Source organism: Dipodomys ordii, unplaced genomic scaffold (assembly GCF_000151885.1).
Source record: "Dipodomys ordii isolate 6190 unplaced genomic scaffold, Dord_2.0 Scaffold4, whole genome shotgun sequence".
Classification (NCBI taxonomy): domain Eukaryota; kingdom Metazoa; phylum Chordata; class Mammalia; order Rodentia; family Heteromyidae; genus Dipodomys; species Dipodomys ordii.
Window position 1 is genome coordinate 8,889,445 of NW_012267220.1, and position 18,444 is coordinate 8,907,888.

Here is an 18,444-nt window from a genome sequence, read left to right on the forward strand (position 1 = left end):
CAGCCTCCTCCTTTGTTTACCCTTCACATCCCTTCCCAGCCTCCCCCCCCAATCCCAATCCTTCTCCTTCCCCCCCTTCCCCCCCCATAAGGACATGAAATGACTTGTAAAAGTTATGATAAGCAAAGTAGGAACCCCTCATGTGTGGTAGCTAGGATATGCCTATAAATCTACAAGTAAACACACTGGGTGGTATAAAAGTGGTCACAAATAAATTAATTGAAATATAATAGACTCAATGGAGAATTCAAGTAGTATAATCTTGTAGAAAAACTAAGAAAAAATTAATTGAAATATAATAGACTCAATAGAGAACTCAAGTAGTATAATCTTGTAGAACAACTAGGAAAAAATCAACAAACTGAACACCTAATCAGGTATTAACTAAGCAATTATAACTAAGTAAAATTAAATTGACAAAACATCTTTAAGTATATTTTAGTTGAATGTTTATAATGATTACATTCAAAATTATAAATGTAGATAGTTGTTATGCACTAATTATTACAGAGACAGCAACATATGCCACATTTGTTTATTTTGTTGATTCATAAATGCCAGTTTCATTCAGAATCCCAATAACAGCATTTCAGGGACATAATTGTGACTGTTTCTTGGTAATTGAAGCCTCTGATTTCTTAAGATGAATGACATACTGGAGACTATTTCTCATAAGTATTGTGGCTCCTCTTTTCCTTCTGAGAAGGAAGATTTTTTTTTCTTTTCTCTCTAACATAGCTAAAAAGACTTCTTACCTTAGCCTCCAGGGTTGGCAACCTTTTTCTCAAACAAAGGCCATTTGAATATTCATAACATCACTTGAAGGCCATGCAAATTATCAACTCAGGCAGACAAAGGTGGGCAACCATAAAAAAGAAAATGTGTCTGTGGTGTCGTAGACCAAAAGAGCTTTCAGACCTTAGATGGCCTGTGGGATGGACATTCTCCACCCGTCCACCCCTAGTTCTTCCTACAGAGTTGTATTTTATTTTGCCAGTTGAGGGGGTTTGAACTCAGGGTCTGGGCATTGTCCCTAAGCTTTTGTGCCCAAGGTAATCCTCTACCACTTTGAGCTACAGCGTCACTTCTAGTATTGGTGGTAGTAAATCAGAGTCTCACAGACTTTTCTGCCTGGGCTGGCTTCGAACCACAATCCTCAGATCTCAGCTTCCTGAGTAGCTAGGAATACAGGTGTGGACTACCAAGATGAGATTCTTAAAAAAATGTGTGTATTCACCACACATACATATACACACCTGCAACACATATACAACCCATAAAACAAATATACACCATAACATGTATACACATCGTAACACATACACATACCATACACAGGCACATACAACACACAACACATACATCCACAACATATCACAACAACACACACGCAGCATGCACAGTTTTTTTTATCATATTTATTTTTTTTTAATACTTGAAAAGTGACAAGAGAATTTTCTGTTATTGGAATATAGGTCTCAGAGAGTAAGAAAACTTTTGATTTCCAACCAAATAAAAACTTGGAAGTTGAGATCTTCTTGAAATAGTAGATATGATGTTTTCTTCACTTAGAGAAGAGACAGGGCACCCCAGAGTTATAATAGCAATCATTCACAATTCAGTGAGGCCTGGTCATTGTAAATTTGATAGAACAATTTTGCTTGAGGAAGTTTTATCAATGCTTTTGGCTAAACCCCATGCCCTTCACATTTTCTCTCCTTAGCTGACCCAGAAATGAGCCCTTCTCAACGTAATTTCTACAAAGAGGCCACAGTTTATATCAGAAATGTACATGGGTCTATTACTTACTGATTTTCATTATTGATATGAAATATTTCTAAACTATAATCCTTTCTCTGAGACTAGAAACTTCCTATCTGAGAGTAGAGATTATGTTATAGAATTTATTTCATGAGGAATTAATAGGGCAAATAAATAATACAAATATGCTATTTTGGAGTAGTGATAAAAATGGATCATTTGAAGTTCAACCCAAGGTAATTTTGTTCTTTATATTTTCCAACATACCTCAATAATTTTAACTTACCAAAACCACATTGAAAATGGTTTCAGCAACATTTTTTATAATCACTTCAAAATTATTATATAAAGCCAGTCAAGTAAAGCTGATCGAATATTATGTTTCTCTTCTGAATTTTATTTATATGTATACCTCCTAAATTTCACAAAGCATGTTTCATGTAAGTTTCATTTTAGTCTGATGTAAGTGCTTTATCCCCCCCAAAAATAAACAACTCAGAGAATTCCAGTAATAATTAAAAAGCACCTTAATCTCATCATCTATGAATGAGCAGTGAAAACTGAAATAATCTTTGTAATTTAGGTTTTAAAGTTAGTAGTATTTACAAAGGGAAAACCACAGAAGTAGACCTGCTCTAGTTTGAACTCTCTAGGTCTTGTTTGTGACTAATTTTGCTTGCACTGATACCTATTAAAAAATATTTTTTCAATTCCCAAGTCATTAAGATTCATGACATAAAAGCATAAGTTCAAGCACCAATCTCTAAAGTGTCTGCATCAGTAAAGAAATACACACAGAATATTAAAAAGGAGCCCTCCTAAATTCTTTTTCCTCCTAAGTAGTACTGAATCAGCAGAATAATGATATTATTATGAAAGTTCTTCTCAGATGTGGGACTATCAATATTTATGTCAATGTCACCTTCCAACAGAAGGTGTTCTGGCTTAGTATGTTTTGGAGATGCTGGACTGTTTTCTTCCTGTGGTTCACGAAACAACCACTATGCCTGCCTGCCAACTTTTTTTTTTTGAGAGAGAAATGGCATAGCTCAAACAAGGAAGCAAAATGATGTTCAAAAAGTAAACACACAAAAAAATAAGCTTTAACAATAGGGTATGATGTGAATTTCCTTCTAGTGAAAATTGCCCTATACCTCAAACTTGTCATGGGATTGTATTGTCTTAAAAATTTCAAAGAGAACAGAGAATAGAATGCACAACAACTGATGTTCATGTTACCATTAAAGCTAATACTCAGTATACACGTGACACTCAAAGCTTAGGTTAGATATTAGCTAAAATTTCTTCCCACATATCTTCAGTTCTTCCATTTCTGTTCTTCTCCTATTTCCTTCTTCTATATTTTTTAACCTTCTATCTATAATCTGAAACTATTTGGGGCAAAAAATATTTATAGTTGTCAAAGAAACAAATAACTTAGATGGCCCTAGGCTACATAGCTATTTCTTGGGGCAAAATGCAAATTTTGATTCAGAAATTTATGATTGTTCATTGTAGCTTTAAGAAGAGCCCAAAGTATTGATTTTTCATTAATAAAATGGCTATATGTTGCATATCACCACTCTAGATGGATTATGGATATATGTATGTACATGTGCATACATATATACACGAGTACATATACATATGTATACATGCATATAAAATTTGTTTATACTATTGTTTTTTTTCTTTCCCTCCCAGCCTTTCTTCATTCTTTTACTTTCTTTCTTTCTCTTTGCTTCTTCCTCTTTTATTCTTTCTTCTGTTTCTCTCCCTCCCTCCTCCCTCCCTCCCTCCTCCCTTCCTCCCTCCCTCCTTCCTTCCTTCTTTCCTTCCTTCCTTCCTTCCTTCCTTCCTTCCTTCCTTCCTTCCTTCCTTCCTTCCTTCCTTCCTTCCCTTTCTTTTCTTTCTCTTAATACCTCATACCTGCTGTGCTGTGCCACATAAACCATGTCCCCCAGCTCTTTTTGCCTTAGTTATTTCTTTGTACAGGTCTCACTTTTTACTTGGAGCTTGTCTCAGATCATGATCCTTCTATAGAGCTGGCACTACAGGCTTACTCCATCACATTGGACCCAGTTGCTTTTATTTTCTATTTCACCATAGTACTGTCATCAGCCTGGTTAATATGGTATAATACTATTATTACTATAGTATACTCCTCACATTCAGTTAGTGGCAATTTGTCATCTGTGATAGCTGTCCTTTCTTTCCATCTTTGGAATATCCCATCATATTGTCCATACACGACTTCCTCCGGAGCCAGTCTTTCTCCCCACTGATCAACATAATCTGATCATTCCCCTTTCTTTCTGATAATAATCCCTGTTCTTCACGTTAGTGACTGAGTTCACTATGGTGATAGTAAAACATACCTAGAGCATCTTCCACTCTCTAAAACGTATTTCTAAGAATGTAAAGAAGCATTTCTCTTTATAATGTACTGGCCAGAACTTGGCCCCAGGACCCACAAAAGGAAACTGAGAAATATTGAACACCTTGAAAGTATCTTTAAAATGAAGCTTCTTTTCCTGTCTGATGGCTGTAAATCAGCCCCCACGACTGGAATCAGAGTATCTACCTTGGATTTTAAAGAAGAAATCCTACAATAAGGATGGTAAAACAAAAGAAAAATGGAAAACATCTCCATTTCAGACTTACTCTTCTCACTTCCACAGTTTTTCTTTCTTTTTCTTACTATCTCTCTTTTTTAGTGTTCAAGAGAAGAAAAATCTGTGTGTGTCAGTTGTGGGGCTTGAACTCGGGGCCTGGGCCCTGTCCCTGAGCTTTTCAGTTCAAAGTGATGCTATACCACTTTGAAGCACAGATTCACTCCCTGTTTTCAAGTACTTAATTGGAGATTAGAGTCTTGCAGACTTTCCTGCCTGAGCTGGTTTCAAACTGAAATCCTCAGGTCTCACCCTTGTGAGTATCTAGGCTTACAGACGTAGTAAGAACAACACCCAGCAAAAATGCTTTATTAAACCAGTGCTATCATGCACTTTGTATTCTGAACTAACAATGATTAAAAGACTCTCTTCCTCTTTTTGTATTTTCCTGCAACTCAATACCTCTCTCTCCCTCTCTCTGTCTCTCTCTCACACACACTCACTGTAATAGGTTTTACATATAAAATTGACTTTGCAATGGCAGGTACTAGCAGTGTTAAGTGACATAGGAAATTATAGTTGCAATGCTAGAAATACTTTTTAGCAAAATAGAAGTGATAATATTTTAACCTTTTGAGTTTAGAAAACAATTACTTTGTATATAGCCCTATATATTATTATAGTTTAAGATAGTATACTTAAATACATCACTGGTCAATAAGAAATGAACACACAGTCTTCCAAGAACTAAGTCTGATGAGGAACAATTCTGCAAAACTCATTTTTTAAAAAATCAGTCATGGAGCTTGAACTCTGGGCCTAGGTGCTGTCCCACAGCTCTTCCAAGGCAAGCTCTCTACCACTTGAGCCACAGCACCACTTCTGGATTTTTGGTGGTTTGTTGGAGATAAGAGTCTCATGGACTTTCCTGCCCGGGCTGGCTTTGAACTTTGATCCTCAGAGCTCTGCCTCCTGAGTAGCTAGGATTACAGGTATGAACCACCAACACCCAGCTAGATTCATTCATTTTTAAAGGCATCAATACCATCTTTCTCAATGATATTTTTGAGCTGGAATTTTAGTTTGCTCTAGAAATTTGAATTGTTTCATAACAGTTACACTTTCATGGTATAATCTTTGCTGTCAATTGACATATATTATGACCATGCAGAGACACACACAGAATGATATACACTTTGGCCTTTTGAAAGAGAGAAAACTATCAGTTCATATGTCATCATTTAGGGGAAATAGTTAAGCTGTACACAAGATGTAATTTTCTACTGCAATCTCCGAAGGAAGCAGCAGAGATCTGCTGCACAGTCCATGTGTTTGATGATATTCACTCTTTAAGCTTTTCAGGAAGAAAGAGATACCTAAATCCCAGGGATTTAAGGAAGAAAGGGGGATTTTCTAGCTTTTCAAGTATTTTAAGGCTAATATAAAGAAACAACATGAAGCAGAAGAGAGATTTCTAATAGTTCAATCTACATAAACCTCTGCTTTGTCTATTATTCACAGTAAATAAATCCAGAGGCTAATTAAGAGCACCAGGAGGTTCACTTATTTGTACTCTGCAGCAAGAACTGCCTAAAAAGGGGAAGGATTTTAGTGTTTTAGTGGAGTAAAGATGTCTATTTTTATAGAAAAATGATTAAATAGCTATTAGAAATATTGTTTAATGCATATTAGTGTTGTATTATTCATAAGGATGTAATTTGTAGAGGTGTGTTGTTTTACAGTTCTGAGAGTTACATATTTCACATCTTTTTAATCTCTTAAGTAAAATATTTCCTATAATTTTGTGAAAAGTAATGTTTCTTCTTGGATTGTTTTGTTTATTCTTCTAATAGATAAATTTCAGGCTTTCTGCTTTGAAAGGAACAAGCCTAATTTAAATGATAGAAGTCAACACATACATATGGAAAGGACACATGAAAAACAGAAAAAGAAGGAAGAAAGGAAAGAAAGAAGGAAAAGAATACCGAGATAAATACACACAAACACACACGTACATCAATGCACATTTTCTTCTTAAAATAAAGCCATAATAATAAATCATTTTTGGGGGGTCTGGGCCTGGGGCCTGAACTCTGAGCCTGGGCGCTGTCCCTCAGCTCTTCAGCTCAAGGCTAGTGCTCTACCACTTGAGGCACAGCGCCACTTCCGGCTTTTTTCTGAAGAATCGAACCCAAGGCCTCATTCATGCAAGGCAAGCGCTCTACCACTGAGCCACCTTCCCAGACCAATAAATCATTTTTAATAAAGAAAATTATTCAAATAAACATTTGCTGATATTTTCTACACTAGAGGAAAGTCTGTAAATCAGTAGAATCTAAATTAAAAATAATATTAATGTTCTTCATTTCAAAGAATATGACTCCCATTGTAGACATGACATGCTATTACAAAGTTTTCCACATCTTCCATTTCACCTACAGACTATCACCTACATTAAAGTGCTTCATCTGCTCATCTTTCTATGAAGAGCTGAAGATCCATTTTCTGAAGATCTTTGCTCTGAAGAATTAATAGTCTCTTCTGTTCAAATAAAGACATTTCCTTTTCTCAGTATTTTGTAATTGCTGCTCATTTTTGGTAGCCATTCATGATTAAGTTTTCTGTAATTGTCTGAGAAAAGAGTCTCTTGGGAATAATTCATTCAATGCATATGAACATATAGATTAAAAGACACAATGAATTTTCTGTAACATCAGTGGTCCTCATTTGATCAAGGGAATTGTAAGCTTGTCAGCAATTTTGATCATAGAATTATGATAGATGCAATAGTAAACATTTAAATATTAGACTTTGGTATAATATGCTCTAATATCTAACTGATATTATTATTTAGGGTTTTCTCTTTCTTATGCTTCCTCTTTCAAGAGCAACTGATCTATACAAAGTAAATCACAAAAATAAAATACTGACTGAAAGATATTTTTGCTTGTAGGATGATGATTCTCTATAATTGCTATCACATGAAAGGTTATTGATGGTTTGACAATATTTAAAAGATAAGCCATCGTAATACAAAAGCTCAATATACTTTTGTATAGAGAAGAGTGAGATGCAGGGTGAATAGTGGAGAAGTGTAAGAGTTAGAGCATTTTCTCTGTATTATATTTTTGGTGGAAATGAGAGGCAAAGGGCAAGTGTAAATATACTACCACAATGAAATAAAATTAGGAGTGAAGAAAAATCCGACAACAAATATCACACCAAAACTTTTCGAGCATGGTATTAGAGGATAATAGCATTGTGATTTTGTTTATGCTTGAGGAGAGTTATTTATTGAAATTGTTCATTTGCTTTTGGGGGAAAAACTGTGCTCATAAATTAATTAATTCTGTCAGTGTGTAAGGAATTCCATTGAGGCATGGCGAGAGAACTGGAAATATGTGATTGGACTGCCCTGAAGAAAGTCACACACTTGCCATGTGTCCGCATGGGGAAGCACCTCAACTTGGTGGGGGCCAGGAATCAGCTGGTTTCTTAGAGAGAGAGTGAAGATAGTTGAATAGAATTTGTCAGGGAGAATAAAGAGCTGGCAGTGTGGTTTAGTGGTAGAGCTTGCTTTGCATGCATAAAGCCCTGGGTTCATTTCCTCAGTACCACATAAACAGAAAAGGCCAGAAGTGATGTTGTGGCTCAAGTGGTAGAGTGCTAGTCTTGAGCAAAAAGAAGCTCAGAGACAGTGTCCAGGCCCTAGTTCAAGCCTCAGGACTGGGGGAAAATATAAAAGTAAAAGAATTAGAATTCACATTTTTCTCCCAGTCATGTCATGGAGGGTATCTGAATTGGCCATTTCATTGAGGATCAAATCATTCACCTTCTTTCATGTTTCCACTTGAAACATTTTGTGGCAAATCTAAACAAGTAAACAGGGGCTGACTTTGCTTGCTGATGACTTCCTTACACCCCTCTGATCATTCTTAATCATTCCTGATTTTTTATTTATGACATTTTACTTTTGCTACAATTATCTTCCACTTCATTCTAATTACTGTTTTGCTTTTGTGATGGTACTGGTGCTTGATCTCAGGACCTGAGCACTGTCACTTAGCTTTTCCACTCAAGGCTAATACTCTAGCCACATCCCTACCTGCACAGTTTGGGTGGTTAATTGGAGACTAGGATCTCATGGACTTACTTGCTGTGGCCTATTTCTGCTGCCTTCTGAGGAGCTAGGATTGCAAGCATTAGCCAGTGGTCCCCAGCTTGAAGGATTTCTTCAGAGCAGCATTGATTTTAGTTTTATATACAAACCCACTAATTTCTGAACTGAAAAATATCCTAACATCAGCACTACTAAGATCCTACTTTATAGCAACTCTAAATTTCATTTTACAAAAGATAAAAAGCTTATTTTTATCTAACATCATAGGTCAACAGTAGAAGTCATAGAGATATTTCTATAAAGGACAACATCTCTGAGTTTCTTGCAAATATAGATAGGTGAAATTATGAAAATCAGATAGATGAAGTGATGAAAATCATTCAGCAATGACATTAATAAGGACAGCAGCTACTTGAACTTTATTCATGGAAAATCATCAGCTTCTGAGAATTATACATCTAATAGAAAGTAATTGTTAATGTTTTCTATTGTTTTAGGACTAATATTAAAAGCCTGGCAGTAGATAGGTTATGCCAACTATTTATTTATTTTCATTTTTTAAAAATTTTATTGTAAATGTGTTGTACAAAGGGTTTACAGTTACACGAGTAAGGTAATGAGTACATTTCTTGTCGAACATTGTTACCCCCTCCTTTGTTTTTCTCCTACTATCCCTTCCCTCCCCCACCTGTCTTTCACCCCTCCCCCAGAAATCATACAGTTCATTTCCAACATAGTGTCTTGTGAGTATCATTGTTGTAATGGGTCATCCTGTATCCTTGTTTCAGCATTTTGTTTTTCCCCTTCGTCTCCCCAAGTTAGATAAATGTGTATATAATATACAGGTACCAAAATCAAATACAGTAAAAAGCTGAAAAGTTCTAGTCAATTCCAAAGAAGTCAAATGCCTTGCTTTATGCCTTTATTTCTAGGTTATGATCTCAAAATATAGAACTCTCTGATAAGTATCATAAGTATCATGATAGAGTAAAATGATAGATCATTACACTATGAGGTGTATAACCTCAGGGTGTAGACCAGAGTTATATTTTTAAAGCCAGGAGTGGTGACTTATGCTTTTACTCTTGGCTAGTTTGGAGGCAGAGGTCAGGGAATTGCAGCTAGAGATTAGTCTCTCTTCACCAATGGTAGTTCATAAACGTGTATCCATCGTTCTACTGATATAAAAAAGTATAAGTAGGAGGATGGAAGTTCAGGTTATCCCAGCCGTGAAGCAAAACTCTATTTCAAATAATAAAAATAACCAACACAAAATAAATCTGACAGAGTTCTTTATGTGGTATAGCTCCTGCTTAGCAAGTGTGAGGACTACTTGAATTTAAACCCCAGTTTTCAAATAATCATATTTTAATGCACAAAGTAAAGATATATAGGTGGTACAAAAACCACACAAGGAAATACTGAGTGTAAATATTGTATTGAAATTTCATGGAGTACACTTAGAAAATGTCTAAAAAATGCTAAAGGCAACATTGAAAAAATTGAGAAACCAATTCATAATCATGGTATAATTGCATGCTCATTTGTACTGCATTACACGATACACAATTCCAGTTTCTTATTGCTTCCAATTTCTATTTACTTTATGGCTTCTACTTAGAGTAGGTAATGTCTTCTAAGGAGTTTTGTTTCATTCTGTATTTTTATGAGACTGGATTCCTTTTTTACATAAAAAATAACAGATTTTAATGAGTGTCACAGGTAGATGTGAGAGATAGGCAGATGTCCTATCAAGTTGATTCATTGTGTGTTGAGAATCTATTCTATTTATGACATCGAATTAAATATTATGGAGGTAAAACAAAAAAAATCAGAATTAATTATGTTCTTGTTCAGGCATGGTGAAAAATGCCTATAAGTCTGTGATTCAAAAGGAGGAGGAAGAAAGATTCAAGTTTGTGGTCAGTACAGGAAAAATAAAACTAAAAAGCTGGGTGCTGGTGGCTCACATCTGAAATCCTAGCTACTCAGGAGGCTGAGATCTGAGGATCACAGTGTAAAGCCAGCCTGGGAAGGAAAGCCTCTTATCTCCAATAAACCACTCAGAAAACAGGAAGTGGTACTGTGGCTTAAGTGTTAGAGTGCTAGCCTTGAGCTGAAAAGCTGAGAGACAATACCCAGGCCCAGAGTTCAAGCCAAACAAAAAGAAAAGAAGAACAGTCTAGGTTGGCCCTTAATTCAATCCTTTTTACACAAAAAACTTGAAATAAGAAAAAAAGAAAGGAAATGAAAAAGAAGGAAAAAGAAATAATATGATCATATTCTCATAGAACTTATCATTTTGAAGGAGACAGATATTTGAATGAAAAACATAACCACGACTTAAAAAGTGATGGCATGTCTTCTCTCTTCCATTGTGATATGTTATTAGACCTTCAGCTTTTATTCATATTTATTTATTTATTTATTTATTTACAAAAGTTACAGAATTCCACAGGCAATATGAAACTAGAGCATGTAAGCTTCATGCATGGAGCACTGGCCTGGAAAATGCTGCTAATCCAAACCATACTTCAAATATAGGCATAGTTTCCATAAGCAAGAAAGCCATCTTAAGTGGAAGAAACAGCAAAACCCAGAGGCAAATATTTATGGAGGCATATGTAGGGAAAAAAAGTTCATTTTGACTGAGAAAAATAGGTCTTGTTATTAAAATTATCTTATAAATATTGTCTTCTGAGAAATAGAATTCTTTATTTCTGGTAATTTTAAAGATTAAGGGGGATGTGTCAGAGATGTTAATTTTTAGTGATTCTTAAATTTAAATTTACCTCTAATTTAATATCAGTCATCCTGAGTTGGCAGTAATTTTATGATGTGAGAAACACTTCAGGATATAGTTGTATGTCCTAATGGATGGCAGCAAATTTTGTGGGACCTCATAAAGATTTTTTCATCATTTATATTTAAAGTTCTTCCATCTAGTAAACTATTCCTAGAGAATATTAATAGGCTGTAGATTTTATGCCATTTCTAATGATACCAAGTCCTCCAGTACATTCAATTACCTGTGATGTGCTGTAATGACTTTCTCCTTGAAGTATCTCTGGTGTTGAAATTCAAAAAGCACTTAAGAAATGCACTATAATTTAGTTTTTTTATTACTGATGTTTCTCAACATCCAAGCATTGAAACTTTGTTTTCTGAGGATGTGTGTTGTTGCCATGCAAGTTTAGGCTAGCTTCATCTTCTGTCATTAAACACCTGCCATTAGCTCAGTGTTTTTGCTAGAGAAGTTCTGGTATGGACTTTTTCCCTCCCTCCACTTTGGAGATGGTTAGCTTGTCCTCCTTCCTGGAAATCTCCTCATGCAACAAAAAAAAAGTTATGTCATTGTCTTCATGGGAAATTATAACACCAAAGAAAACCCAAAAATATTACCTCAAAACCAAGGATCCACAATTCTCCATAGACTTATGCCAATAGGTACAGTTGACCCAAACATAAACATACTCCTACTGCAAAGGTTTGGTGGTATAATGAGGGAGAATTCACTTTATATGCTTCATGATGCCAGCAGTACAAAACAATTCCCTTAAATTTCCTGAGAAAACTGAAGGGCGTGAAAGGTGTCATGGGCAATTGTGGACTACTTCATTGTATTACTTGCAGTTATGTGAATGGAAAGTACCAAAGGAAATGGACAGAAATAGCCACATATTGATAAGTTGGTCTCAGAGAAGAATTGTATAAAACTTGATACACGTGTTGCTTAACCAGGGCTGAGTATTTTTCTGTGGCCTGTTCTAAGTTTTAGAATCTCATTGCAAATTAGTGGAATTTTCCATTCTTTCTTCTACGTGCCCTCACTTTTAGTTTTTTAGTTGTTGTTGGAGGTGCAGTTCTAGCAGCTAAACCTGTGCAGCTTTATATACTACTGATGGCAGAATACAAAGCTAATAGCAAAACACCGTAATCCAAGTTCGATGTTCTTTTCATTGTAAAAATTCAATTCTTCATATTTCTTTTAAGTGATTACTAAAAATTCAAAATCTACTCCTCAAATCTATAACTAAACAAATTTAATTTCTCCCTTGAGTCTTTTCACTTTTTCTTGAAAAAGCTTTATTACTAATTGTTATTAATAATTTTATGATAATGTTGTTCAGTTTGGATTTTTGAGACAATGCCTTGTTATGCTGTCTAGACTGGTCTTGAACCCCTGAGCTCAAGTGATCTTCCTGCATCAGATGTGTTAGTAGCTGAGACTACAGTTGTACACCTTGGTTCTGATCATTTACTATTTCTGAAAGAGAGAGGTTTTTTATAGATGTTTTCAGCAAATTCCAATACTATTCCTGTAATAGTATCTAGATATAATTAAATTATTTGTCTCTGAATATTTTTCATATTGCATTGTTAGAAAATGGCTGCAAATTCTCCAAATACCTGCAGATTTATTATTATATCTAGCTAAATAATAATGGCTTGTACAATACAGTGTTAAGTCATAAACTTTCATTTCCTCCACTGACTTTAGCAGTCACTATTCCCTATATACTTATTGTACAACTATGTAGCTCATACTGCATGATATATTCCTTTATATTTTATTTCTACAACTGAACAAGCATTTTTCAAGGCCAAACACAAATACCACGACTCACTTTCCTACCTTCTATTCCTTAAAACACTTCTGATTATACAATGTCTTGATATCAATACTGCATTTTCTTCATCTTAAGTCCCATCATTGAACAAATGGTCTATCCTAGGCCTCCTTAGCTGACTGCTTAGCAAAAAAAAAAATTCATGCACAGAATGGTTTAGCAAATGGTTTAGCATCTTCATAAAATGCATAACCGTTGGTGGACTGGCCTCTGAACACTGTTCTATAAAGAAGAGATATTTTGTAAGATGTTCTCTGAGACTATAAGGTGAAGTGCCTGAAGTAACAGTGAAGGAGCTAGGCTATGAGGTTTTTACACATGAGACCATTTATGATTTTATTTAGATGAAAAAGGGGAAGAATCGTGTATTATTAGTGACATAATTTAAAAGAAACTTTATATATTTTTGCTCCTATGCTTGATTCTGTAAATCATTGTAATAGCTAAAGTTAATACTTTGAAGTATATTTTTCTTCAATATGTGATATAAGAAAACTGAAGTAAAAACACTAAAAGGGAAACATCTCATTCTCAAAAATATGAGAAGATGAAAAACCAAGGAAATTAAAGCTGAAATTTTATAGGTTTTGAAGCAAACCAAGAAAATGTCTTATTTCTGATTATCATAACTTCTGAAATTCGCACCTTCAGTTTTTGACAGGACAGTATAATTTATTCAAGCAGCAAACTTACGTTGTATCAAACTGTGAAGATAAAAACTAAATGAGGTAAAGATAATTGATTCAGATGAGTTATTTCTGTCAGGTTTTGTGCTTTGGGAATTTATTCTGTAAGCTTTTAATTATTATCACTTATCTGAATTTCAAAGAGCTAAACACAGATGGTTTTTCTTTAATTTGTTAATATGAAAACTAAAAGCTATGCGAGAATTACTTAATAAAACAGCAATATATGAGCAAAACATAAAATCTTAATATGCTTCATGTAAAAATTCATATTCCTTATACTCTACAACATTCTCACTTTTTAATACTTTTTAAAATTTCCTTTTAAAATTTCCTATACTTGATGCATTATGATGGTGAAGTTTATTATTTATCTAATGTATTAGTATTTATCTAAATTTATTAGCTATATATCCTTTGTTCTGTAGACTTTACCTAACTTTGTTAATCTTATTTACTAAAATTTAAGAATTATGGAGGTATAGAAGAGATGAAATATCTATGCACTTAAATGATAATCAAAGAAAATGGTAGACATTTTATAATAAATAGCAACATTGCACTAATCAAGTTTATGCTGGAAAACAACAGGAACTCAAACACTGCTGATAGAAATACAAACTGACACAACTACTTTGGAAACCTAGCAGTATTTGATAATGCTAAATATGAACATATCCATGCTCAACCGGAAATCCAAGTCTTCTCCTGTTGAAGTGGATACAAAATGTGTATGTGTTATCACCAGGCATAACACTCAAGTGCATATATAACATTTCTGCATTACCAAGACTTGAAATATCCAACCATAGGAAAAGACTAAGTTAACTGTGATGTATTCATACGGTGAACTACCATATAGTCAGGAGAATGAGTTATTGTCAGTGATATTCTAGAATTCTAAAATAGCTGGTATTAGTGAAGATTAGGTCAAATAATGTTCAGAAACATATGCTTGAAGGAATGTATAAAATTCAAAAGCAGAAAATACATAATTGTTGCATTAATTAGCAGAGCAATCACCTGTGGACAAGGTAATACCTGGGAAAAGATAGGAGTAGGTAGAAGGGGCAGTTAATTTCACAGGGATATTGAATAAATTTGTGATCTCCTCTCCTGGGTCTATTCACTTTATCGAAGTGGAAATTTACTGGGGTATTTTCACTGTATATGTGTGTGTATGAACATATATGTGTATATACACATACCTATATGTCATATCTCAACAAAATGAACACTATTAGAAAGCTATTAAAATGTTTGTATGTGGAAACTTTAATTATAAATATTGATAGATTCTGATTATTCTTTTTGACTTCATATTGCCCTGGAAAGAGTTTCACAAACTTCATTGAAATAAAAGGAAGACATTTTGGCAGGCTGCAACACAATAGGTTTATTATAGTAAGTAATAGTGCATTTTATATTTCAAATAACAAGAAAAGGATCTTGAATGAATATTTATCAAAATCTGATAAACACTTGAGGTAATAGGTGGGTTAGACATTATGACTTGATCATTACACAATGTGTACATTTCTCAGAACATTATATAGTACCTGTAAATATGATCAGTCCTATGAACCAATTGGAAACAAAAAACTTTGAAAATAATAATTAAATTCAGAAATAAGTGAGTAGGTGTAATAACTAACACTATGTCTTTGTCCTTATTTTTTCCTTTACTTGTGTCCACTTTGTTCAATATATCACAAATAGACTTAATGAGCAAATAAAGGTCTTGAAAGCTGTTTAATTTACAAGTCATTTCCAGTAGAGGGACCTTCTCTTTCTTTGGTGTGAAATTCCTCTTTTCAAGAGCCATCACTGAAAGTGAATATATTTAATTTTTACAAGTCATTAAAGTTCTTCACAGAATATGAGATAGTCTCATGTAAGTCTAGTCTAAGGTGGAAAACTATTATTTATCAATGGAATAATATTGTATGAAGAATATACACTATATATCTAATCTATATATTTAAACTTCAATACTAGATATGCCTTCCATAAATCCTTTGTAGAATGTATTAAAAAACAAACAGTTCTAACTAAAATAGCTGGTATTAGTGAAGATATATAATTATAACCACAATCATCAAACTGAAACACCTATTTTGTAAATGTCAATGAAACTAGTCACCTATCAGATCCAATGATGATAGCTATGTATCTAGCAAGGCATTGTAACAAATGCCAGAGTGAATTGCATTATACAAACTTGATCGCAGTGACTAAAGCAGCTTAGTTACTCAGCCTAAATAGTTATCAAGTAAACCAAAGAGATTTCTTTGAAAAATGTATAATATCACTTATAACATTAAACATAAAAATAAATATGACATGATCAGCTTTTAGTAGAAAATAAGTTCTGTACTCTTCCCATTCATTTTTCATAAATGTAAAAGCTTCACACACATTTTGTTTACTATACATGAAATTTCTGGCTATTTAAGAGCTATAAAAATTGCTGAATCATATTAAAACATTTTTACTGAAATATTTTGCTCAAAATGGTTCAAACCCCAATTTTAGAAAAATATCAATAACAAGAAATATAATAACCTTCTCAACTAGCTTTTATTGGATATAAACATATCAAAATAATATCACTTTCTATAAAATGTCTTATGGCATATCATATGTTATTTAAAGTAGTCCAAAGAGTAAAAGTTGACATCTTAACCCAGAAAAGAACACTGTATATTTTGAATAGAAATCAAAGTATGCATATGTAACTCTAATTATTTAGCTTCAGCTCCATTGAAAAACTTCTCAGTCTTAAAATGGAAATCTTGTGGTAATTAAATGGTAATTGTAAAATAAAAATTATATTGGTGGTTCAAACATTTATATGAGCAGTATCCTGTGTTTCTTTGCTTTATTTTTTCTTTACTTTTTCTCTTGCAATTTTTGATTCAGGAAAGGAACTAAATTATCTTATCCATTTCCTAATCTCTCAAGCTTACCGAACACCACTATAATGTAAAAATATAATGTGATAAGTTTTCCAACAAGTTCATAAGCTATACATTTACCATAATGCTTTCTTCAAATAGATAGTTCAGGCACAAGAACATAGCTAATGACTTATTTATAATATTGCCTTCCTGCATTTCTAAACTAGGTCATTACAAACTAGTACCTACAAGGCCTTTATTTTTTGATCATTTCATTTAATATCTGGATGCATATTCAATATTCAGTTTCTCTGACCAATATATTTGTATGCTTTGTATTTCTGCCTGAACAAATGTTTCATAACTTTTAATAAGGAACAAACTCCTGAAATACACAATTCACTTAAAAAATGAAACTCTCCAAAACAAACAAACAAACAAAAGCCATATGTGAGATGTCAGCTTTGGAAATAATTTGCCTTTGTCGAGTAATCTCAGCTGTAAATAGCACAAGATGCCTGCTATGAGAACACACGATCAAAGGGACAGTCCCAGCAAGTCAACCAAGCGGGGCACATTCCCCAGCGCCAACCATAACAAGTGGCTGCTACTGAAGGCATCCGCTTATTGAGTTTCTTCTGGCGGTAAAAGCGAGGCCACTTACCTGAGTAACAATGCGGCTTCCCAGAAGTAAAATCCAGAAACTAACGTCCTAAAGTGTCTCACGTGGGCCATGATACGGAGCAATGTTCACGATCCCGAAAGTAGTCTTATTCAAGGCATGGGACACCCAGAAGACAGGCAAGGAAGACGTTCCATCGAACCCACTGGGTTCTCCTGGAGATGGATGCCCGGGTAGCTTCAGCACCTTAGACAGCTCCCCGCAGTGCCCGGAGACCCTGGAGGAAACGCAGCAAATTCTCCTTCGCACCCTTCGCCTGAGCAGGCAGCGAGCCCAGGGGGGAGTGTCAGTGTCACCAAGGAGCGAGTGGTTTACCCCGTGGAGCCAGAGGAAGGGACGAGAAGAAGTGCATGCGGTGCCTAGGTGGTGAGCAACAGTTCAACGAAGCTCTATCTGCAAAGCAAAGAACGCTCTCCTCTGCTCTTGGATCAGACCCAAGGCTGGAGGAGGAACTGCAGCCGCAGCCAAGCAAGGATGCTTTTCCACCTGGTCCAAACGCCGCCCGCCAGCGCCACTGGAATCTCGCCTTCCACCTTTGGTGAAGACGCCGGGAGCTCTGCAAAGGGGGACGGGGGCGGGGCCAGGCCCAGGAGACCCCCGTCCTGCCCACCAATCAAGACCTCACAGCGGGACGGAGTGACAGGCCATTTACAACGGTAGGCGGTGCTTAGCATTTTACCCTTAGGCTGAAAAAAAAAAAAAAAACACTCAAAAACTGGTGCAGAGCCCAAACAGATTGGAGCAAGAACTGGGAGAGTCAGCGTTTTGGGGTATTATTAGGTAGCAGAAATCAACCTGGAAGAGACCTTCCCTTCCGAAAACCGAAGGGCAAAATAAGTAAAAGCAGTCTTCTTTGAGGATGTGACCCTGTCTCCCAGACCCTACATAGCAATGCCAGAGTCCACAGAGGCCCGGCCCTAGACAGGGAGAGGACCTGCACCTGCAGCCCAAGCGCAGGCAAGGGCGCCCAGTGCTCTCAAACACCAAGCCAGCAATGGGTCAGTACCTATGGTGGAATGGGTAACCCGATCAATGATGAGGATCACAGAAAG

General features: G+C 35.2%; 1 protein-coding gene across 2 annotated transcripts in view; it reads right to left on the bottom strand.

Annotated features, from left to right (window-relative positions):
- The window catches only part of Glra3 (glycine receptor, alpha 3), a 120,934-nt gene extending 103,478 nt beyond the window's left edge, over positions 1-17,456 (bottom strand). Inside the window, exon 1 of one of the 2 annotated variants that reach the window (XM_013024965.1) lies at positions 17,375-17,456. In XM_013024965.1, coding sequence (XP_012880419.1) covers positions 17,375-17,445 — 71 coding nt within the window. In that variant the 5' untranslated portion in view covers positions 17,446-17,456. The remainder of the gene's footprint in view (positions 1-17,374) is intronic. The other variant, XM_013024967.1, reaches the window with a different exon arrangement.
- Positions 17,457-18,444: the final 988 nt, after the last annotated feature.